This window comes from Olea europaea, unplaced genomic scaffold (genome assembly GCF_002742605.1).
Source record: "Olea europaea var. sylvestris unplaced genomic scaffold, O_europaea_v1 scaffold256, whole genome shotgun sequence".
Classification (NCBI taxonomy): domain Eukaryota; kingdom Viridiplantae; phylum Streptophyta; class Magnoliopsida; order Lamiales; family Oleaceae; genus Olea; species Olea europaea.
Genome location: NW_019243883.1, coordinates 69,488 through 94,396, shown reverse-complemented (window position 1 = coordinate 94,396; position 24,909 = coordinate 69,488). Strand labels below are relative to the sequence as shown.

At 33.5% G+C, this 24,909-nt stretch overlaps 3 protein-coding genes across 4 annotated transcripts in view; all 3 read right to left on the bottom strand.

Annotated features, from left to right (window-relative positions):
- LOC111382796 (thylakoid membrane protein slr0575) overlaps positions 1-730 on the bottom strand; it is a 5,411-nt gene extending 4,681 nt beyond the window's left edge. The window contains exon 1 of one of the 2 annotated variants that reach the window (XM_023006836.1): positions 300-730. In XM_023006836.1, the coding sequence (XP_022862604.1) occupies positions 300-608 (309 nt within the window). In that variant the 5' untranslated portion in view covers positions 609-730. The remainder of the gene's footprint in view (positions 1-299) is intronic. The other variant, XM_023006835.1, reaches the window with a different exon arrangement.
- Positions 731-6,323: 5,593 nt separating this feature from the next.
- On the bottom strand, positions 6,324-7,055 carry LOC111382751 (H/ACA ribonucleoprotein complex subunit 1-like). The gene is made up of 3 exons (XM_023006789.1): positions 6,960-7,055; positions 6,551-6,837; positions 6,324-6,492 (listed from the first exon to the last, which is right to left on the bottom strand). The coding sequence occupies exons 1-3, from the start codon at positions 7,053-7,055 to the stop codon at positions 6,324-6,326; spliced, it is 552 nt and encodes a 183-aa protein (XP_022862557.1).
- Positions 7,056-13,497: 6,442 nt separating this feature from the next.
- Positions 13,498-16,355, bottom strand: LOC111382831. Its single transcript, XM_023006876.1, has 5 exons — positions 15,921-16,355; positions 15,784-15,828; positions 15,382-15,663; positions 15,100-15,278; positions 13,498-13,808 (listed from the first exon to the last, which is right to left on the bottom strand). Exons 1-5 carry the CDS (start codon positions 16,141-16,143, stop codon positions 13,626-13,628), a joined length of 912 nt encoding a protein of 303 aa, XP_022862644.1. The 5' UTR covers positions 16,144-16,355; the 3' UTR covers positions 13,498-13,625.
- Positions 16,356-24,909: the final 8,554 nt, after the last annotated feature.

Genomic DNA, 24,909 nt, shown 5'->3' with positions numbered 1-24,909 from the left:
GCTAATTGGTTAACTATTTGGGATCCAACCCAAGATGCAAGCATTCTTGACAAAATCAAATTGACTTTTTCTAACGAATTGTTATTATATTCAATTTTCTAAAGCCTAATATGGTGACACTTGAAAAGAATATTAAACCATATGACAATGCTAATATTTTAAAGTTCTATAATTACACAAAATAAATCACTTAATTTATTACATAGATTATGACACACACTTCATTTTCTACCTTCATTTACCATAATAAAGAAATAAAAACTATCCAAATATAACACGAACAAGAACAAAAACAGAACCTTGGCTAGTGAAAACTCTTCATCGGGGACAATGGATTTGCCGGCGGTTCCTGCTGTGGCGGATGGTGGTGACTGAGTTGACTCGGCGGCTCTGAGCACGAACCTGAGTCTTGGATGATGATGGGTTTTGGCAAGAAATGAGCGTTGATTGGTGAAGGCAGTCGAGAAGTTGGGTTGAATACCACTTCGATTTACTAATTGTGGCTTTAATGAGATAAGGAAGCTGCAACTAGGGGAATTGAAACGCCGCAAGCAGAGGGGTATTCCTCCGCCGCCGCAGCCCATCAACGCCGCTTCTTTCACAGGCATCTTGTGTGTGTGCAGGTGGAGGGGAAAGAAGAGGGTCGCGTAGGGAGGTGGGAAGGAGAATATAACTGTGGACACTATCAACCGCCAAATCTTGGACGATGATGACGTGGTCGTATGTTATCTTCTATTTTTTAATGAAAAAGAAAAAAAATAATATCCATATTATAATATAATGAAAATAAATCGTTGCACAAAACACTAGAGGTGATATATCATCAAGTTAAGCAGGATAATTAGCCCCTTCTTTGGTGACCTTTATTTGTAAAAAAATTATATCTTGAATAGTATTTTTTGAAAAATAAATGATAAAAAAGTAAAAAAAAAATTAAAAAATGAGAAATTTACTTGTAGAATATTTTATTGTGTGAAAGTGTAATTGAAAATAAGTATGAGAAATAAATTAAAGTAAATTAAATATTTATTATACATTTTGGGGTACTTTTCAAATTGGTTTAGTCAAACAACAAGTTTTGCACTTTGACCATTTTTTTTTTTTTTTTTTTTTTTGCATTCACCACATTAGCCTCTTGTATTGAAAAAGACAATTGTGCCCTTATTTATGTTCCACAATTACAAAAATATGTTAATTCTTTGAAAGACAATAATACCCTTAAAAGTTTAAATAAATTCATTCACTTCCATACGTAAATTTTAAAATCAATTTTACTTATCAGTTTCTCCAATACAATGAAAAAAAGAATTCTTCCATCTACTAGAATATTGAAATCTCACTAAATTATCAAAGGTTCAAAAAAAAAAAAAAAAACAATCGGCACTGGAAATTGGAAAGTGTAAATACGTATTTTTAATTTTGTTTTAGTTAAATTTATTGTTTGAATCTTTAAATCTTATTTTGACAAAGCAGATGAATTATTACAGTATTTAAACATAGATATATAATTTTTTATAGCAAAAACGAAAAAAAAAATTCATCTTTGTATGCGTATATTTTATAGGAAAAATTTATAAGTGTTTGTAAAATAAATATTTAAACATTATTTCGTTGAAAAAGGGGAAAAAATAAAAAATTACAGCGTAAGTTTCAGGATGAAAACAGCCGGCCCGGATTTCGGGTGACGGAATAAGGCGGACTGATCATCTTGCTGCAAGAAATTTTTAGGAAAAAATCTAATGGAAATTTAGGTCTCTGCCCGCCTTGGGGGAATCACGCCTTTTTTTTCTAGTTCAAATAGCCTGAGTTTGACTCATCTCCCGGGGGAGAAGGGAAAGCAGGAGGAAGGCAGTGGAAGAGAAAGTAGCTGCGATTGCTTGAGTTCAATCAGTTGAGGTTGGTTTGGTTCAGTCAGGTTTGGCCAGAGAATCCAGACAGCGACGGAAGTCCTCGGCAGAATTGAGGGATGAGCTGCCCAATTATCCTGGCCGACTGGAAACATCCGGCTGTTTCTGGGCCGATCAGACGCAGCCGGCTGTTTCCAGTTCCAACCTACCCAGCAGAATTTTATTTATTTAATTTTTTTCCTTTTATATTTTATAATTTATTTGTTCATATTTAATATATGTTTCTTGTAGTAAATATTAATGAATATTTAATACTAATTGAAATAAATATTTTCGAAACAATTAAAATAATCAATGAATTATTTAAAGTATAAAATTAAATTAAATATGAAATGAATAATTTAAGAAATTACATATTAATTCCTTATTTTTAATTTATGGCAGATATGGCATCAGCATGTGTCCCAATTTGTTATTTCGGTGAATTTCAAATGAATGAAAATGCTCAATGGAAATGGACGAGTGAAAAAGATGGGGTTAAAGCGGTTTTTATAACAAGAAGTACATCGTTTGCAGAAATGTACCATGATATACAAAACATGCTTAACGTCGATCCATCTCAGTACGATATGAAAATTTGATTTTTGTTTCATAAGCATTCAACCATTCTAATTCCACCTATGAAAGTTACTTCTGAAATGGAAATAAAACATCTAATTAAATTGAACCAAAGCCGAAAGTCGACTCCTATTTGCGTAACTTTATTGGGGAAGAATGTCCACGATGGTGAACACGAAGTTTCAAATTAAAAAAATCGTAATGTAAATGATGTTTGGGATACAATTCAAATTGTTCGTGAAGATGATGTGGTTATTCTCGAGACCACTGCTACTCACCATAATCACACTGTTACGCACGGAATTCCATCGATAGTTGAAGACAATGAGAATGAAAACGTATTTACAAATGAGGATTTGATTGCTTTACCCCGTAGGAAACATGAGTCGGGTGGGAGCTCACAGGCCGGATCGAGTATACGGTCCTCTAATTGTTCACGTGTAGTTCTCGATGATGAAGATGTATATGTCGAACAACTATTCGAGTCAAAGAAAGAATTGCAAGAAGCTGTGCACCGAATTACTTTAAAACATAACTTCGAGTTTGAAGTGAAGAAATTAAACAAGTCGACATACACAATTATCTGCATTGACGACAGTTGTCATTGGCGTTTGCGAGCGACTAAGATGGACACGAATGAGTTCTTTTTGATCCGTAAGTATGCACGGGAACATACTTGCGAAGTGGGTATTTGTCGAAATAATCATAGGCAGACCCGATCATGGTTCATTGGTCGAGAAATAATGCGCAAGTTTCAGGACCCACAAACGATCTACAGACCTTCGGGCATCAGTAATGGCGTTCGATGAGAGTACGGGATGGTCATGAGCTATCAGAAGGCTTGGAAGGCTAAAGAATGTACATTGGAAGATATGATGGGTTCGACCGAGAAGTGTTATGTTAAATTAGCCAGATATTTAATTATTTAAGTGTTTATTTCTTTGTTATTTTAATTTTTAATTATTTTATTTCAATTGTTTATTTATATGTAATTAATTATTTAATTGAATTGTTTATTTTTCTGTTCATTTAATATTTAATAGATTATCTAAATTATGATTATTTTTATTTACATTGGCCAGGTATTGCTATAACATGGGAAGAATTAATACTGGGTCGGCATTTTTTATTGAGAAGGATGACGATAATCGTTTCAAATATTTTTTTATGGCCCTCAGACAATGTGTTCAAGGATTTCGAAATGTATTGCGACCCCTAATCTTAGTCGACGGTACAATCCTTAAGGAGAGATACGAGGGCAAGTTGATTATTACAACATGCCAAGATGCGAACATTCAAAATTACCTTCTTGCATTCAGCATAGTCGACAAAGAAAATAATGTAGCGATGAGTTGGTTTTTCACGAAGTTAAGGGAAGTAATTGGGGATGTTGAAAACCTTGCATTCGTAACTGATCGAGGACAGTCAATAATAAATGGTATCGCCGAAATCTTCCCCGAGGCACATCATGGTTATTGTATGAACCATATACAAGGAAACCTGAAGACCAGGTATCAAGGCAAGGGCATCGTTGCGTTGTTTAGGAGAGCTGCATAAACTTACAGTTTTGAAGAGTTTAAAAAATTCATGGTCGAAATAAACAGTAAATCGCATCCTGCATGGGAGTATCTAACAGAGATGGGAATTGAACATTGGGCACGATCACATTTTCCAGGACGTCGATACAACATAATAACGTCAAACAATGCAGAGTCGCTTAACGCTTTATTCAAAAAAGATCGAGAGTTACCAACTCTTGCAATGATTGAAAACATTTGTGACAAGCTACAACAGTGGTTTCATGATCGTCGTGAGGAATCAGAGAGTTGTGAAAGTGTGCTAACCCCGGCTCAAGAAGATAAGCTCTTCAAGACTCTAGATGTGGCGAGAAAGGTATATGTAGAACCACTGGATCAGTTTTGCTTCTCCGTGAGATGTGCACGTAATTTCGGATAAATCGTGGACTTGAATGATAACATGTACACGTGTAGACGATTTCAGTTGGAGAGTTTTCCGTGTACACATGCAGTGGCAGTGGCTATGCATAGAGAATTTCCACCAAACACCTTATACAATGTGTATTACATGACTGATTATTGGAGAGCAGCATATGCGGAAACAATATTTCCTATACCAAACGAAGTCAAGTGGGAAGTTCCCGACCACATTCTCCCACTGAATAACTTGTTGCCACCAGCAGTTGGATCACGTACTCCTGGACGTACACGTATGTCTAGAATACCATATACCGGAGAGTTTCCCCAGCCTCGTAAGTGCGGTGCAACATGGCATACTAGAAGATATTGTACAAGTCAGATTTCTCTGCATGACAATCTAACGGATGTATAATTTTAATAATTATTGACAATGTAATTATTTATACATATTATTTATGTTAATTATTAGATTTAGTTTTTTTTTTTAAACATTCTATTCATTACTTTCATTTGTTATACACATTATTTATACACATTATTTATGTTAATTATTTGAAATCGAAATTTTTTCTAGATACTGCGTTATCCACAATACACACAAATATTATAAATAAACACATAAATTGTAAAATAATTATTTAAATATTACGTAAATAATTAACATTTTACAATTTTTTCGTAATTACAAATGAATGAATAAAATGTACAATATTTAAATAAATGTAAAAATATGTATAATTATTTACGGATCCCTATTTAATTCAAATAAATCACATGCTAATTTATTTCTCCAATTTTGTATCCATGCCTGGTTGATTGTATCAACCTTATGTGCCTCACTCAAAAATTCTATGTACTTGATGACGAACATGTCGCAATCACCCCTACAATTAAACATTGTTGTATTAGCACATCGAAAATTAGTTAGAACTTAAGATGTAAATGACAAAAATAAAATTACAAACACTTAAAATATTTGCTGTCTCATCGTCGTCGTGTTTCACACGATGGCCTATCTGTCCTGTACAGTGATGTTCGCTCGTCTAGCTATCATGGGAACGATCACAGACACCGACTCTAATTTTGCTCGAGTTGACCTTGTTTTAGGCATGAATGATCGGGGTCGTACACATACATTGTGGAGTCGACGAATATGATTTTCACTGCAATGTAGTGATGATTCACACATACTGGCATGTACATATGCATGCAACCCTCTCATGGCTTTCCTCCGACACTCGGCCACATCCCTATGACCCACTCCATCATATATGTCAACACCGTGTACGCGTTACCCATAACTTGGAACGACTGGTACTTAATGTCAACGACACGGATGAACTCGGTGTTCAATATGAGTCTGTCAGGAATGTTGAACGATTTCGGATGTCTTTCAGCTCGATCTCGTAGCAAATCCATGGCCAAGTTGATGTGCTACATCAAGAAACACCAATAAAGAAAGGAGTTAATCTATGAATTTGATTCAAAAATTTGATTTTGAACATACATAATAAATAACAATATTTTCATTTCCTTACATCATCGGCGAGCCAAGCCCCCGAAGTGGTGATATCGTGGAACCACTTGTAAGCATTTGAGATCGTCTTCTGCGCAATTGTGCGGCTGGCTTTGAAAAATAAGAACAAAATTTTTAGTTACAAGAAGTATACATGTGTCAGCGTCTGCATACTATACTAATTCTATAAAATACAAAACTTACTCAGGCTTTAGTGCTCTCCACTCCGTCTCAAAGGCTTTTCACTTGACGTGGTCCACCTCCCTGAATAAATTCGGGTGCATCTCGTCGACGAACCTTCTTCTCTTCGCCTTTACGGTAAAGGGAGAAACAACATACTGTGATGACACCCTCAGCCTCTTGCCGACCACGCGCTCCAGCACGTCAACAGTCATCGTCATCTCCTCATGCGTCTAGGGAACCTCCATCTCCCCAGCCATCAGGACTACCCCCTCGCCCGCTATCGGGACCACCTCCTCCGACACAAAGACCACGTCCGGCAAGTCTGGTGTCTTCTAGGGTACCACCTCTACCTTGGGTACCCTCTCCTCCTCCGGTGCCCCCTCGACATCCCCTGGTATTCCCTGCACGGGTACCACCTCCACCTTCGGTACCCTCTCCTCCTTCGGTACCCCCTCGACGTCCTTAGGTATCCCTGCACGGGCACCCCCATCTCCTTGGGTATCCCATCTGCCTCGGGTGACGTCATCTCGGGTACAACCTCTACCTCTGGTACCCTCTCCTCCTCTGGTACCCCCTCGACGTCCTCAGGTATCCCCTTCACGGGTACCTCCTCCTCCTCGGGTATTCTCTTTGCCTCGGGTGACGTCATCTCGAGTACCAACTCCACCTCCGGTACCCTCTCCTCCTCGGGTACCCCCTCCATGTCCTCAGGTATCCCCTTCACGGGTACTCCCTCCTACTTGGGTACCCCCTCCAACACAGGTATCTCCTCTCGCTCCTCCATCCCCATCATGTCATTTAAAAATGAATCAAATGCAACAACTAATTGCCACGATGAGTCAACATACCCTATCTGACCCCCTTCCCCTTGATAACCAACGACCCCTCCGTCACCCCCTCCATCCCGATAGCCGCCAGTCCCTCTGTCCTGATAGCCACCAATCCCTCCGTCATCCCCTCTGTCCCGATAGTGACCTGTCTATCCGCTAGCTTCTCTATCTCGATAATCGTCCGTCCCACGCAGGCCTGCTATGTCACCCCGTATCGCTGCAACCTCAGTGTGAAGGTCTTCTAATCTAGCTCGTAACATCGCGACATCATATCGTAACTGTGCCATGTCCCCGAACTCAGCTCGTAGTGTCATGACATTATCCCGTAACTCTGCCATGTCTCCTCTCATCTCCATCAGGAGTTCGAACAAATCAATCGTCGAAACACGGTGACTAGGTGAAGGAGGTGATACTTGACGGTCCTCCTGAAAAAATAACTATTACAAATGAATAACCTAACAAATAAATTAAAACGACAATCAAAAAATTATTTTTAAGTAATATACTCTATCTCGATCAACGCTGGACTTAGGCATCTGAACCTCTGGCGTAGCCAGACATGATCTTTTCAGCGGAGGTGACATCCTCGTCGGACTTGATCTCCTCGGTAGAGGTGACATCCTCAATAGAGATAGTACTGAACGATCCTTCTTAAAAAAAATATTACAAGTGAAGCACTTAATTACAAGATCAAAGCGATATTCAACAAATCCTGCACAGTAAGATACCCTATCTCGATCCACCCTGGACTCAGGCATCTGATCGTCATGCGCAGTCCAAACAGGCAATTCGCAAATATAAAACTGACTCTCCTCCTTGATGGACGGTGCCAATTCAGTGAGAACTTAAAGCTGACATTTTGACATGTCACAGTTAATGACTATGTATTGAGATTGTAAAAGAACATACAACATAAATAGCAATTTTATAATACGTACCTCAAGATCGTCGAGGAGAGCCGATAACTGTCTGGCAAGCGGCTTGTCTTGTGCTCGCCAGTGATGCATTCGAGGACAGCGTGTCTCTCCTCTCCTCGCATACCGACTGACCAAGATGGGGACAGTCTCGTACACCCATATATGCAGCAATTACAATTATTATGCATAGAATTCAATAAAAACGTGTAGGTAATTCATTAACTTAAACATATACCTGCAGCGCCAACGGCAGTCCATATGCATCGTACTTGCGCTTGGGCTTATCCCCCTTTGGCATTGAAAACCCTCTCCTAAACACGTGTAATATATCTAGAAAATATCTCCGGGCCTATGGGTAGTTGTTGAAAGCATCAATATCATCAACAACCTCCAAATGAAAAATGTTAATCGATGTCTTCTTGTGATGACACCGGAGTACGCTCTCGATGATAAATACCAAGCCCAACTTAAGCCTATCAGAATTTGATCACATCTCCTTAATGCATCTCCCAACTGCGCTAGAGTAACCGTCGTCTGTCCACGAAAATATTCATTCAACAGCCTCCTGTTCCTCGAAACACAGGCCCTCGCCTCTTCTTCATCCGTACATCACAGTCCAGTGACGAGGGCAAACTCAAATATGGAGAACGTCGCTACCTTGCCCCCAAGATCAAAATGGAGGGTGTCTTCATCAACTGGTTTCAACAACCGACATAGCAAGGCATCGAGCAGCTGCCCAAACCACTGTACATCACGCAACGACATAGCAGGGCATCGAGCAGCTGCCCAAACCACTGTACATTTGACAGCGTCGTCCAGATGATATTCCATCATGCAAAATTTCAAATATTAGAACCCTATGCAAATGATGTTCGATAAACAAAAATTTTTGTTTATAGGTAATTAATAAACAAAAATATACCAACACACTGCTACTATATGCAATAACCAATCGATAACAGAATAAAGAAAATGAACGTAAATTACTATTTTTCATATACTTAATTTGCTAATTTGATTACTTATTTAATATTTAATTATTTCTTTTAATTATTTCACTAACACTTATTTTGATCGTTTCTTTTAATATTTTAATTGCTTATTTTAATTATTTTCCTAACACTTACTTTAATTATTTATTTTTAATTGATGTTTAAACACTTATTTTAATTCTTTACGCATATTGCTTATTTCATATTTACAAATTTATTTTAGTTGCTTCGCAAAAAATTAATTTGATTGAAATTTTCATTTTCTAATTTAATTGTTTATTTTTATTATTTTACAAATTTTTATATATTTATTTAAACTCTTTATGCATATTACTTATTTAACATTTAATTAATTATTTTAATTATTTTACTAGCACTTCTTTGGATAGTTTATTTTAATTACTTAATTTTAATTATTTTTCTAACACTTAATTTACTTTTTTACTTTTAATGAATTTTTAAATACTTATTTTAATTCTTTATGCATAATGCTTATTTCATATTTACAAATTTATTTTAATTGCTTTGCAAAAAATTAATTTGATTGATATTTTAATTTTCAAATTTAATTGCTTATTTTTATTGTCTTACAAATGTTTAAATATGTATTCAAATTATATATATATAATTTAAATACATATTAAATTATATCTTATTTAATATTCAATTATTTCTTTTAATTATTTTACTAACACTTATTTTGATATTTTAATTGCTTATTTTAATTATTTTTCTAACACTTAATTTACTTTTTTATTTTTAATGGATTTTTAAATCTTATTTTAATTATTTACGCATACTGCTTATTTCATATTTAAAAATTTATTTTAATTGCTTTGCAAAAAATTAATTTGATTGATATTTTAATTTTCAAATTTAATTGCTTATTTATATTATTTTACAAATGTTTAAATATTTATTTAAATTCTATATATATAAATCTTATTTAATATTTAATTATTTCTTTTAATTATTTTACTAACACTTATTTTGATCGTTTATTTTAACATTTTAATTATTTTTCTAACACTTAATTTAGTTTTTTTATTTTTAGTGAATGTTTAAATACTTATTTTAATTCTTTACGCATAATACTTATTTCATATTTACAAATTTATTTTAATTGCTTTGCAAAAAATTAATTTTATTGATATTTTAATTTTCAAATTTAATTGCTTATTTTTATTATTTTACAAATGTTCAAATATTTATTTAAATTATTTATATATACTACTTATTTAATATGTAATTATTTTACTATTACTTAATATAAAATAATTAATTAATCTAAATTAGCAACTAATAAATATTTCGATACATAATAAAACATTTATATCTTACATTTCAAATAAATAATTTTAAATACATAATATACATTAAAGTTAAACAATTCAAATAAATAATTAAATATTAGAGAACACAATATAATCAATTAATAATTATTTAATTAACTTCAATAATTATGGGAAATAAAAAAATAGGCCCATGACCCAAATAATGGGCGGCCCAGTCAACTGGGAACCCCAGTTGACTGGGCGCTTGGCGCCTAGATGGCGTGCCCACCTCTCCTAGCACGGTTCAACGTGGAAATTGCTGGAAAACTTCATTTTCGACTATCTCCACTCCATTTTTCCCTTCCCAAACAATATTTTTACCCAAATTCCATATTTGCACAAGGATTTCTCAACACATATATATTAAAACATGTTTTTTTCCAAAAAATAAAATAAAAACACGCTTTTTCTTGGTATAAAAATCTTACCTTCTTCAGAGAGAAATGGCCAACTGGGTCTTTTGTTTTTCCTTTTTTGTCGGTGCCTAGGTCGACGGTGCTACAGTAATTTTCCACTCTCCTTATTGTCTTCTATTTCTTTTTCAAATGGTAAAGGTAAATTTGGGTTTCTCTTATTTTTTTGTTGATTTTCAAGATTTTAAATATTTTTATTTTTATTTTTTAATTGGTTAAAGGCCTCTTTGAAAAAATGGCCGGGTCAACCGGCCATTGGCCACTATTTCCTCTATACATTTTACATAATTACTAAATCCAATTAGAACATCCGGATGAGGAGCTGGGCCATCGTCCATCTGACAGAACATCAATTTTGATTTTATATAATTTAACTTTTTTACATACCGTAAATTTTTGGGATTGGATTTTGATCAAATGGGTTTTCCCGAGTTACTTCTTTCTTTGGTTAAATTTAAAATCTGAATCAGTTATTCATTCGATTCGTCATTTCTCCGATTGCATTTGTCAAAATATCATAGGTGTAACTCAAAAATGCATCTTTTATATGAATGAAGAACAATAAAGGCATCACAAAGAACTAGACAAATGACCGAATGTCAAAATCGGTGAGATTGCGATCAATAAATCAAGGCAAACTAGGAATTATAATATTGGGATGATCGTCGTTTGTTAAACCTCATGCATTGTGGATAAATAACATGTCAAACACAAAATTCTATATGACGTCATCAACAAGTTTCATGGTCACACGAGACTAGACCTATGTTTTTGCTTCTATTTCTTATAAAATAAAATTTTTGAGAAAGCCACCTGTATTAACAATTGAAAACTAACTTTTAAAAAAGCTCTCTTTCAAAACAATTTTTAGAGGAAGCTACGTTGAGTCAATTTTCTCTAAAAACCTTTTTAACTAGAAATTTTAAAATTAGTGATCAAATGGGTCCAAAAGCATATTTTGAATCTCAAAAGTTATATCAAATGGACCCGTTATCTCTCTCCAATAATGATCTTTTCCTCGACGAATAAAAATTATAATAAGAACCATTTTTCATTTATTACTCTTTTCCTCGACGAAATAAAAATTATAATAAGAACCATTTTTCATTTATTACTGATTAGTCAGATTTTTATCCATTCAATAAACTATCCCACTCATCATCGACAAACCTTGTACGTAGAGTCACATGGTGAATTATCAACCTCAATAATGGAAGGAAGAACATAAGAATGAGTGCAGGTTTTCTAGCCGACATCGAGTACTAAAACTTGTCAACAAATTAATCAACCAACATTTTTTACTGTTTTAGGAAAGATGCTTTTCCTTAAAGCATAACTTTTTATTATTATTTTCTTAGCAATACTATGATGAATATCTGGTAGAAATTTTTGTCGGAAAATTTCCAACTATGGGACCACACATGTATATATATTAAAATGTGTAGTGCTAATTTTAAGTTTAGTCGATAAAGTGATCCATTAAATTTAATTTTGGACTAATGAGTATTAAATGTCATTAGAATAAAGTGTAGAGTTCGGAGAATGTTATTTTAAATTGATGAGGGGTCAATTTGAAATAACACAAAATTAATAACTGTCATACTACAATTATTTTATTATGACGTCATGGTCCCTAATTGTACATGAATTAAATCTCTTTGCATCTCTATCAACAGAAAAAAAAATTCAAGAAGATCACGTAAAAATTGGAAGGTCGTAACCCGTTCAAGACAGTGAAATCCATGGATCAAGGTACGCTTCCACTTTAATCTTCTCATAGATTTCAACATAGAGCATTTATGAAAATATGTGAAATGATTTGATGAATTTTTGGTTCCTTTCAATTTCCTACAATTTTTCTTTGAATATTACTGTCAACGGTTAAAAATTCTCAGTAACTTTAACATTTTAGTACATTTTGTCTGTATATATTTATATAAAGAAAAATTACAAATGGGGTCCCCAACATATTGTAGTGAGTTGATCTGCAACTTAATATTTTGGCAACCTCACTCTAAAATTTCACTTTTGTAACATTTGGGTTCCCAATTGACGATTTTAACCTTTTCTTTAATTAAAAGGGTGACTATATTGTCACTGGACTTTTCCTTTGTTACCCAACTTTTTATTTCATTAGATGTTCACAATCTTTGCTAATGGTTACATTAATATCCCATCTTTTCATGTTCTTATTTTCAATCTTCCATTAATTAGTACATTTGCTTATTTAAAAATGTATTGAGAATCAATCTGTTTACGTATCCTAACAATCTTTTAGGAAGAAAATTATCGTCAAAGACAAGATGTGCTAATTAATGAAAATTAAAGATGAATGCGAAGAAAAAGGTTGAAGAAAGAAATGTGACAATAAGTAAAGATTAGGAAACTTTAGTGCAATTTAAAAGTAGTGGAACCAGAAAAAATTGTGGTCGTTATACCCAATTAAAAACTCATTTTTTTGTTACAAAGATAACTTTATCCTTATGTTTAATTAAACAAAACATTTAATGAAACAAACTAAAACAAAATTTTGAGTTTTTAATCTTTAGTAAAAAATTTCATTGGGAATTCGAGTGCCAAAAAAAAAAGAAAAAAGAAGAAAAAAGTGTATCTTACGATAATGGAGTAGTGTGTGGATCAATTAGAAGAGGTATGTATAAAAGTAATTTTGCCTCTAGGAGAATCCTAGAATCCATCGTTTTATGATTTTTGAAAAGTGTTAATCGTATGGGAATCCTTAAAGGTGGAGATTGAAACTCCAACATTTTAGATCAAGGACCTACTTGCTACATTTTCATTAGGTTGGGGACCCCAACTGAAGCATAGATGCATGTGAAACCTAATTAAGGTGTCACCATTTTCACTAAAACAAAAACAAACATAACAATCAAGATTCAATAGTACTAATACAGCAAAACAAAGTACCATTTCTTGGCCTTTTTATAGTAATCAATGCTACCTCTTTCCCTCCATTAATATGCATGTTCTAGAGAGATAGATACATTACATATAGATATAGAGAGAGAATTTTCATATTTTTAGCAAGCATTGAGATGGTAAAGAAACGTATTCTTGTTTCTTGATTTTTGTTTCTTTTTCTGCCTTCTCCTCATCCACAAATTCCTCAGTGAAAGACATCCACCTTGCATGCACATCTTCTTTCTCTCTCCTAATTCGTTTATTTTTGTGTCCTCTCTCTCTTTTGTTTCTTTCACTTCTACCTGCAGGACTCATTTGCACAGAAACCATTAATATTGTCACATTTTGAACTTTTTTAATGAAATATTAATGTTTATAGAATGTTTGGCTTTGCTTAAAAGCTAGAAAGTAGACACGGCGTTTTTAGGGCTTTTTTCGACACTATGAAGAGTCATAATGTCAAAATAAGTATTTTTTTATTTTATTGCTTTTAAGTCAGACCAAACGAGCTAGAATGTAAAATTCTTTAGAGGAGTGCTAACCATCTATGATCTTGAATAGTGGGTTTTTTTTTTTTTTTTTATGACATCAACAAGTAATAAATTGGATTTTTCGATAATGAGTTTGTTGATTCAGATAAAATAAATAAATAAATAAACGCTTTCAAACAATGTGATCAACATGGTATCAAAGTAATTAAACATTCTAGAATCAAACGTCCATACCACTCATTTATGAGAATTATGCACGACTCCAGCCTTTGAAAATTAATTGAATTAGGCCAGCATGTCAAAGAGTCGTGCTGATGACTAGATAAACAAGTAAAACACCTCTCTAATTGTTTAAACTTTGAAATGAACTGGCCCAACAAAGCAAAAAGAGGGTAATACGGAAAAGATATTATTGCTCTCACAATTTTTCTCGAGCAAGAAAAATTTGTTTGAGCGGAATGCAGAGCAAGCAAAGGAGTGTGACCACAAGTAAGTACATATACTCAGCACATGCTGCTAGTCAGGGCTTAAGGGACCAGTTTCGAGTCCCCCACCTATGAAGGCATTTTTGTATGATCAAGAGATATCATGCTCATGAGACAATCTCCATTTTCTGCCCTTGAGAGAGAGAGAGAGAGAGAAGGGTCGGGGATAAGGCTTAGCTTGATATTATTCTTGAATTTATTCCACATGATGGAGTTTTAAGTCGCATAATTTGCCTAGAGTCCAAGTTATGGGAGTTTCTCATAACAAGAAGCGAAAGAATTGAGAGTGAAAATATTATATGACGAAATAATTAATGATACTTAGGAACAATTTATGTTTTTCTTGTGGTGTAATAATTGAAGAGGAATTTAACAATCATACATAAGATTGTATAAGTGTTTACTTCTCCTTTCCTTTTTAAAGAATATAATAATGCAAATAGGACTTTAATGTGCTCTATTATGCAACATAAAGCAAATTCTGCTTTCTCAACCTGAGAAATGCATTGTTGGAACTAGTTTGGAACGACAAGCAGATCTAGATTCATATTGAGAATGTAGATAATATCTAAAATTTGAGAAAATGATGTAATGAAATTTGTGCTTAAAGAACTAACCTCTTTCTCTGGTTTTAATTTTTCACTTGAAATAGAAGAGTCTTCACCTTCTGCTTCACTGCGCTTTATTGATCTTTCTTTGATTGAAGGTGTACGCGCAGGACTTGGGCTGCCTGAACTAAGGTCGGCCGGCGTGCTTTGAGTCCCCTTATCTCTAGTTGAGTTTATTTTATTCTCCTCTGCAACAGCAGAAAAAGAAAAAAAAGAAAGGAAAAAGCTAAAATCTTGTCGTTACATTGTCTAGCATAAAATACAAGCCTTAAAAAGGAATATTTACAAGACCTTGATTAGGAATTTGAACTTCATTTTCATGTTCTGCAATGGGAGACTTGGTGTCGAATTGCTGCAAGTGATTAGGATAAATGAGTGGAGCAGACATTGTAATTCTGCTGGTAAGGCTTCGAAAGGATCTTCTGCTGAGAGTTTTCGCAGATAAACACTCCAATGGAACTTCGCCCGATAGAGGATTTGAAATGTACTTTTCTGCTTCATTCCACTTGGAGTTGAGAACAAAGCCATCCGGAGAAAGATACTCCCAAGTATACACAGTTTTTGCCTTCAATGCTGCACCAAAAACCCGCCACAAATGTCATAAAACTCGAACCTCTCTGGATTTCTTTTACAATTTCGCGATAATTGGATAGCACTGGACGGTACCAAGCATACTTCCTAATGAATTCTTACCTTTCAGGGCTGTGGTGAATGAATATGTTGAAGGGTCAATTTCATCTGAAAATACAAAATATTATATATATTATGAAGAGAAAACATTTAATGAATAAAAACTCTATATGGGCTTTGGGGGAAGAGGATTGAGTTACCTTTTAAGGTGTAGCCAGGAGAAGAAGCAGTACTAGAAATGGTTATATTTGATCTGAAAGACCTTGCATCTTCTCTAAGACTTCTAATATAAGACGCCGAAAATCTTCTTGAACTCGTATTTTCACGGCTGATTCGAGCCTTGAGTCCCCATTCTTTCAAGTTGAATTCAGATTCATCATGCCTTCTCGAACCAAATGGGGATTGTTCCATGGTATTTGCCATGAAATTCAATGAATTTCTTCACTTTTTGTGACAACTCTCTTCAGGCTGCAACTTGCCAAATATAAGTCTCGAAATAATGCCGCTGATTGAAGAATCAGCAAAGATGCTTGAGTGGCTTTTCAAAACAAGCCTGATCAGATCAAGCCAAAAAAATTCAAACTCATATGATATTCTTTATTCTTTATCTTTTTCTTGTGCTGAGGCTAGCATCAACTTAGCCACTGGACCATTTTCTATTGGCATATACTGATGGGAATCAGAGGGAAAATTTAAGCTAAAAACTCAATTTTTACACAAAAGTGGAATGAATTTTTTGAAATCAGGGTAAATTTTTGGTCAGTGAATATTATTTATACTACTTTCTGCATACAATATTAGCTGCAGATGGACCTATTGATGGCTCATGTATATGACTATATATGGCCCTTGACATTTAGTGGGACATCCCTTTTTTTTTGTTGTACAATTTCTTGAATTTGTTAGATGCAGTGAAAGGCCTACTTGGGGTCCAGGATACCTTGGAATTTCGATTCTAATGCAATTGGATTCCAATTTACAACTATCAAACATGAAGTCCAGCTGTTTATACTGGCCCAAATTTGGGTTTTTGAAACAAAAACTCTTCATGAGTTGGTTTAACGGCAATGTTTGGTACATTATATTGGACAATATGATATATAGAGATTTTATTATTTTCGTTTTAGTATTGTCCATTGCATTATAGTCTACGCGACAAATAAGCTATAATTGTTTAGTTTTGTGTTTTGAAATAATTGTTTTTAACCTTCGTGTTGTGTTTCAAAAGTTTCTTGGAAGTAGCACAAGAAACTTGCAAAATTTTTCAGTCCAAATTATTGATGCCCTGCAAATATCTCAACTTTAATAAATCTTAGAGATGCAATGTTTAAAATATTCGACGATTGTAGTTGAAAACAATTTAAGGAAGATTCTATAATTTTAAACACAATGAAATATTTTTATAATAGTCACTTCACGGAATACCTATGTAATTTACTCTAGTTAAAATTATTTGATGGCACTTCTTGTTACCTAAATCTACTCTTAAACCCAATCTTGAATGGATTAATATATTACTTCGATTGACTCATAATTAATTTGGCCAATATCAGTATTTTCCAATTTAAAGAGTTAAAGAACTGTGATTCCTCTCCACCCCTTAAGTTATAATTTCATGTCTCGATTTCAGATCACAAATTAGCAAAAAAATAAAAATAAAAATAAAAATTTAAAATTGAGGATACTACATGTTATAGTAACACCCTTGCTTTAAAATAATAATAATAAAAAAATAAAAATACAGAAACTTTCTTAAGGTTTATTTTTCGAACAGAATCATCTCTATCATTTAAAAAATAATAATAATAATAATAATAAATAAATAAATAAATAAATAAATATATATATATATTGTTCGTTTACCTTTCAACTTTATAATATTTTGAAATTGTTATTATATCATAAAATACACTTTTCTTTCTTCTTATTTTTTAAGATAAATACCTTTAAAATAATTTAATAAAGCTAATTATAAGTCCATCAATATTCTACACTGCTTGATTCAGTAGCATTTTCTCAAATTTCTAATTTTCTTAGACTTCCACATTTATCTATACTAAGTTCATAAAATTGAAGTAACATTATGTTAATACTAAACATGCAATAGATTTGGCATTGAATATTCAAACTTATAGATTTCTTTTTAGATCCTAAGCTAAATATTTTGGATGATTTTTGTTTATTTTTTCTAATGAGAAATCAGTTTTCAGTTTTCACGAAAAAATGTCATTAAGATGAAATCTAAAAGTACTAACTTTAAATTAAAAAAAAAAGGCTAAAATTATAGTTAAAAAAAAGGAAATCAAGAAAACAAAATTATTTTTATATTATTTATCATAAGAGGAAGGTAGAATGAAAACTTATACCGATAAACTTGGTTCTTTTTAAATTTTAAAACTAAAGGGAATGCCTCTATAAGTGTGATAACCCTGAGTAGAGTTAATGTAAGAGTAATTATATTTACACAACAACTTTTGCTTATTACACCATATTTTAATTACAATAATTGGTACAAATTTTACTTATTTTTACACGTATATTCTCAACTTTTTCACGTATATTCTCAACTTTTTCCTTCACTTCTTATCATTAATCTTCAATTGATTAGAATATTTTGTCACTGATACCAATTTTTTAGCCAAATTTTTTTTTTTGGAAAACTTTGAAATGAAGAGCAAATGCTTTTGTCGAATTTTTGTATTAGTTTCTCTTTTTCTTCCTTTTTCCCCCCTGTTTTTGCTTATTTAAAAAAAAATAATCTTTTTATACCTTCGTAGCGGAGCTTCACGCTTTGTGACAAAAACCTTCATCAAAAACAAAATTTTCTAATTAATAGAAAGTTGATGAATAAGAATGCAACAAACAAAAAGGTGAGAGAACACGCAAGTATGACAATGAATAAAAGTTTAGGACCGTCAATTAAAATGTGGGACAAAACAAAAATACTATGATGATAATTACCCTTTCTTCACCCTTTAGAAAATATATAACAATTATTCAAATTATAGTTAATTATATTCGCATATATATCATAAACTTCATCTTCAGTCTCATTTTGTTTTTCATTCCAAAAGATTTCGTTCGACAACTCGACTATCAAAAGCACAAGGTGAACGAAGGGCACATTGTCCTCGAAGTTAGCTTCAAAATAATTTGGAAACACCCAAAAATTATAATAGATTGAGTGCATTATCATCATCAAATGCTTGCACGAAGTAAAAAAAAAAAAAAAAAAAAAGCAAAAAAATTGTAATAGAATTGATACCTTGAATTGCCAAAAAAGGAGAAAAATCCTTTAAATGGTAAAACTAGAATACCCTAGAAAATTCAAATTATTAGTAGAATAACATATCTTTTTGAAAAATCTTTTAGTACATAACAGATAAACAAAGGCATGGGTAGTTGATAAAAAGTACAAGTCAATGTTAGGTTATTTTCAAAATGGGTTGGAAAGATATCTGATGAGATGGAGAAAATTGTGGGACATAAATTTGCTGGATGAGAATGTTTTAGTATGCATGTGCATGTCAAGTGTTGGGGTAGAGTTGCGGTGGGTGTGGGGTGGGATTGGGGTAGGGTGGGGGAATGATGATGACAAACTGACAATGTTTAGTTTTTGTCTTAAATACAAAATTTGTATGTTTCGTGGCAGAGGATAAGATCCAGATTTTTATGTCTACTTGCTGCAATTAATCCTCAAAGTTTCATGTTTTGGATTTTCGCATCTCCTTATTTCAAATTATTGGATTTTGGCGGGTAATGGCAAGCCAATTATATTTTAAAGCATATTTGGAGTACTTTATGAAGAGATAATAACTCAAATGGTCGTTGAATTTTGCAAAAAAATTTTGAAGGCTCACTGAACTTTAAAATCACCCAAGTTATCACTGAACTTTATAAAAAGTTTCTATAAGATCACTGAACTTTAAAAATCACCCTATTTATTACTAAATTTTGTAAAAAGTTTCCGCAAATCACTAAATTTTGTAAAAAGTTTCTTAGGAAATCACTGATTCAGTTATCCCTGGGAAACCTTTTAAAAAATTTAGTGATGAATGAGGTATTTTTTAATGATCAGTGACCCCGTAAAAATCTTTTGCGAAGTTTAGTGATGATTTGGATGATTTTTAAAGTCCAGTGACCATGTGAAAACCTTTTGTAAAGTTTAGTAACCACTTTGGTTATTATCTCATTTATGAATGTGTAAATTAAAAATAAATAGAAACAAATGATGGATAAATAAATAGAAGTTGTAAATCCCATAAAATATATAAATGAAAAATAATTTATAAGCAGCAGTCATACACGGGCTCAGATTACTCAATTATGGTTAACTCGATAATAGCTTAAATACCACTTGTAAATAATCCAAGGAACATGACAGGGATAGAAACCACTAAAAGTATTAAAGAAATAAGAACAACTACTAATCCATCCACGAAGATATTCCCAAAAAATTGAAACTAAGTTATAAGGACTCTGTGAAATCTTCTAAGATGTTAATGGGTAAAAGGATTGGAGTTGGTTGAATATATTTCCCAAAGTAACTCAATCCTTTTTAGGTAAGACCTACATAGAAATACGCTACTAATGTGAGTAAAGCCAAAGCAACTGTAGTATTTATATCATTCGTGGGTGTGCTAACTCTGCATGAGTAATTTTATGAATTTCCAGAGCAAAAGAACTCATAACTAATTAGAAACAAAAATAAATAGAAACATGGTTCCAATAAAAGGAACCTAAGCACCATATTCTTCTCTAATTTGAGTTTTACTTGCATCTTGAATGAATTTAAGAACATATTCGAAGAAATTCTGACCCCTGGTCAAAATAACTCGAAGTTGAATATATTTGAAATAGCATCTACTAAACAAAGATTTCAATGGAATAGAGTAATGCGGACATCAACCTTTTATATTATGAATTTTTATTTATGTTTTCTTTAGTATGCTTGTATTAATGGGCTGGCACAAGCCCTTTAAGCTTTTAGGTTTGCTTTGCTTATTTAAAAGGTATGTAATGAAATTTGAAAGGGGTAGACGATGAATTGAGAAATTGAATGAAATGTTTGGCTTGCTATCAAGGTCTTCTTCCCCTTCTTCCTGTGTTCTCCCTTCTTGCTGCCGTCTGTTTCTTTTACTCATCTTCCCTTCTCCTTATCTTCTAATGTTATAAGTTCTAAAATTCTCAATCTACCCTGCAATTTTGCTTTTTCTCCCCTGTTCTTAGTTTTCTTAATACATGCTGCATCAAATTTGATATCTGAGCTAAACTTGGGAGATGATTCATTACACAACTGCAACTTTGACCACTATCATCAACAACACGCCACAACCATTGTCCAATTTCAATCACGACCACCCTATCCCCATCGCAAAACCTCCACCAGTCCACTCGCAAATTGACCCCACTCACTCAAGCTTCATCTTTTCTACACAGTATACAGTAAATCAAGCCAAAAAATTGGATACAAACTCTTGACTGGAATCAAAATTGGCCTTAATTACCCATTCTCCAACTTCTTATTACAGCAATTATTACTGTAGCCAGCCCAAACAAATCAACCATCGCCAACCACGTCATTCTCTAGCAAGAACCGCATTCCCAGGACCGACAGCAGCAACCATAACTATCAGTACCTTTCCCCAAATCACGAACACCACCCATTAAATTCTGCAACCAACTCCACAAAATCTAAAGAAATCCACACAAGCTACCTACCTTGTTCAGTCACCACCGTCCCTTTCTCTACCACCACTAACATTTATCTCTACTGAACAGTAAACCACCAACGACCTTCATCTCTATAGAACAGTAAGCCTCCGCCAGGTCCTATGTCTTTGTCGAGTTCTTTTCTTCGGCATCAATTTTATTGGGGCCTTAGCTATGCCGTATTTGTTATATAAAAGTGTATTTTGATTTTGTCAAAAAAAGAAAAAAAAAAAAAGAAAAGAAAGAAAAGTGAAAAAAGGGAGAACGGTGAAAAAGGGGGGAAATGGTATTTTCTAACATTATCTGACATGTACCTCCTTTTTGTCCTATTGATTGTCTCAGTTACTTCAGCGAACAAAATGGGAGCTACTGTTTATTTTATCTTTGGCTTATATTACTATTTATTTTAGAATTGCATCGTTTACTTCTTTGTGCTACCATATTTCTAATTTTTACCTAAAATTGATGCGATTAAATACCTTGATTGGTTAAATCTCTTAGATTTGTTATATTTTCACTTTATCCCACTTATTTTACATGATTAAGTTGTTTACTAATATTTAACCATTGCTTTGTTATTTTGCATAGAATAGCAACATTAGCTTCCCATATTTGAATTTATTTAATCCCAAAATTTAAAAAATAAATGTTTAAATTGTTATTTTCCATTGCTTATACTTATTGTTCATTGATCTTTCCAGTGAAGTTATTTTAGCTGCTAATATAGTGCATGCAATTGCGTAGTGGCCGTTTTATAATTTTTACTATTAGTACTTCAACCATGGACCCCTCACAATTTGATGCACTCACCCAACAAATAGCAGCTATCCAATTCCAAATGATAGGTATTCTTGAAGAAAGTAGGGGCCTAACTGCTAGTTTGAATAATTTTAAGCAAATTCCTCATTCGATTGATGTTGATAATTTGAAATGTCCTATAATAGACAATATCGTTATCGACAAATTGATCAAAAATATTTTCGACATGATCGTAGGGAGAGGGATTAGGTTCATAAACGAGAACGAGGCTATGACTGTCACGATATTCATTATCTCCCTTGTCAGATATCCCTACTTTCGACAGTTGCTTAGATCTTGAAATTTTGAGCTAATGAAATACCCGTACACAAGGGAATCGGCTAGTGAATGAGTAAATGCTGAATTTGAGGAATCTTGAATGAAATGTCATATTATTGACGATGAGGCCACGCATTTAAGTAGGTTTAAACAAGGTCTAAGAGATGATCTTAGGTGTAAACTTTCTTTTGGGGGAGTCACTACTCTTAATCACGCTTACTCTTTAACTCGAGAGTATGACTTGATTATTGGTAATCAATATGAAAAGAGTGGTGACAACCGTGCATCCATATCATTAGCGAGAAGACCTTCCCCGTCTAATATTCTTTATATGTTGGAAAATAAAGGTAAAATTCCTGAAATTCCAAGGACTTCTTTTCACTTGTAGTGCTTCAACTATAAGGATGTTGCCCACATCTCTTTCAAATGTCCTGGTCGAGCCCTGATCATTGAAGCACGAACGAATGTAATAGATGAGCTATAAGAAGATCTAGTTTATGAACCTGTACTTGAAGATTTTGATGGCTTGGATTATAGTGAAGACACCTCCTTAGGAGGTATCCGAACTCTTCCAGAGAAACTAGATATTATATCTCTCGTTCCTGACACCTCTCGATTACGTATTATATGTCGTATGTTTACCCAACCTAAAGAAGCTAATGATTTCACTAGCTCCTTTTGGAGAACCATGTCGCCTATGTTTAGCACTAAATTGATATTCTCCACTGTAGATTATAATCAGGCTGATGGTCAAACTGAAGTTGTTAACCAAAGTCTTGGCAATTTCTTAAAGTGTCTAGTCCAAGAAAATATTAGGAACTGAGATTTGATCCTCTCAATAGTTCAAAATGCATTTAACAATTTTGCGGACCATTCTCTAAGTTTTGAGCCCCTATGAAGTTATTCATGGTTACAAGTCTAGGAGGCCTTTAGACCTTATTCTCATGTCTCTACATGTTAGCGTGTCGATGTCGGTTAAGGTTTTGTAGATCATCTTCATGACTTGCAGATTGAAATCGAAAAACAATTTAAAGCAAGTAATGCATTATATAAACTTTGAGCTGATATTTAATACTGGGGATTATGTTATATTACGAGCTTATATTGTTGGTCCTTTAAAAAATTTAAAGCATGTTGGTCTAAATGCATATATCATTAATCTTTCATCAAATTTTGGCCACGGTTCTATTTTAACTAGTAAGGACTTTCTTGCTTACAAAGGTTATTTTAATCCCTTTGACGATCATTTTCTATCGCCACCTGGGAGCTCCCACACTAAATCTTTTGCTATGTATATTCCAATGCCACCTATTATAGCTCATAAAGATAAATTGATGTTATTTTAGATTAACACATTGTATTGACTAATGATAGAATGATTGAGTACTTCCTTGTTCATTTGGTGGATCAACTTGAGTTCGACTATACGTGGAGTCCCAGAGAGAAACTCCATCAGCTTAAACTAGAATTATTGGAGTTTTATCGGAATCAACAAGATTTTCCTTTACTCGGGTCACATTGGTTACATCATATTCTTGGGGATAATTTGTAGTTTACTTTGTCTTCATTTGTTGAGTTTCGATGTTTGATTCATCAGAAAGATCATCCCTCGTGGCATAGCTTAGAGCATTTTGGATATCAGATTCACTACAACTTTTTTTGATTTGTCTACACGACAGAGTTGAGGTCTTTTCCCACCCTAGGAGAATTGATGCGGACCTCAACCTTTTATATTATGGATATTTATTTATGTTTTCTTTATTGGGCTTGTATTAATAGGCTAGCCCAAACGCTTTACGCTTTTAGGTTTGCTTATGTAATGAAACTTGAAAAGGATAGGCGAAGAACTGGGAAATTGAATGAAACGTCTGGCTTGTTACTAAGATCTTCTTCCCCCTCCTTCTCTATGTTCTTCCTTCTTTTCCGATCTTCTCCCTTCTCCCTTCTTACTGTCGTCTGTTTCTTTTTCTCCTCTTCCCTTCTCCTTGCTTATCTTCTAATGTTAAGTTCTGAAATTCTCAATCTATCTTGCAATTTTGCTTCTTCTCCTCTATTTTTAGTTTTCTTAATTCATGCTACATCATAGAGACCTCAAAATATGTGATGTCCAATGCACCTAACTAGAAAGGGACGTCTTCAACATCACAAGCTCGTAAGTTTTACATGGCTATTCTTCGTCTCCTCACCTTTATGTAGCTAACGTGGGCAACCAAACCACATGAACAATCATAGCCTTGAAATTATTTGATGATGCTAAATTACTCGAATTTATTTCGAGAATAGGCCGGATTAAATTTTTTTAGTAGATTCTGATTGAAGTTTATAAAATGTACGATTAAATAACTGCTGATCTTATAAAATGTACAATTAAAATTTAATTACTGATTTTGATTTAAATTT

Excerpts from the sequence above, each read along its gene's own strand:
- LOC111382831 (XM_023006876.1), bottom strand. The coding sequence starts at position 16,143 with ATGGCAAATACCATGGAACAATCCCCATTTGGTTCGAGAAGGCATGAT. Across the intron at positions 15,829-15,920 it reads TCCTGGCTACACCTTAAAAG|ATGAAATTGACCCTTCAACA; the intron begins GTAACTCAATCC and ends TTGTATTTTCAG. Across the intron at positions 15,664-15,783 it reads ATTCACCACAGCCCTGAAAG|CATTGAAGGCAAAAACTGTG; the intron begins GTAAGAATTCAT and ends TTTTTGGTGCAG.
- LOC111382751 (XM_023006789.1), bottom strand. The coding sequence starts at position 7,055 with ATGACGGAGGGATTGGTGGCTATCAGGACAGAGGGACTGGCGGCTATC. Across the intron at positions 6,838-6,959 it reads TGGTTATCAAGGGGAAGGGG|GAGGGAGTACCCGTGAAGGG; the intron begins GTCAGATAGGGT and ends GTACCCAAGTAG. Across the intron at positions 6,493-6,550 it reads TACCTAAGGACGTCGAGGGG|GGGATGTCGAGGGGGCACCG; the intron begins GTACCGAAGGAG and ends AGGGAATACCAG.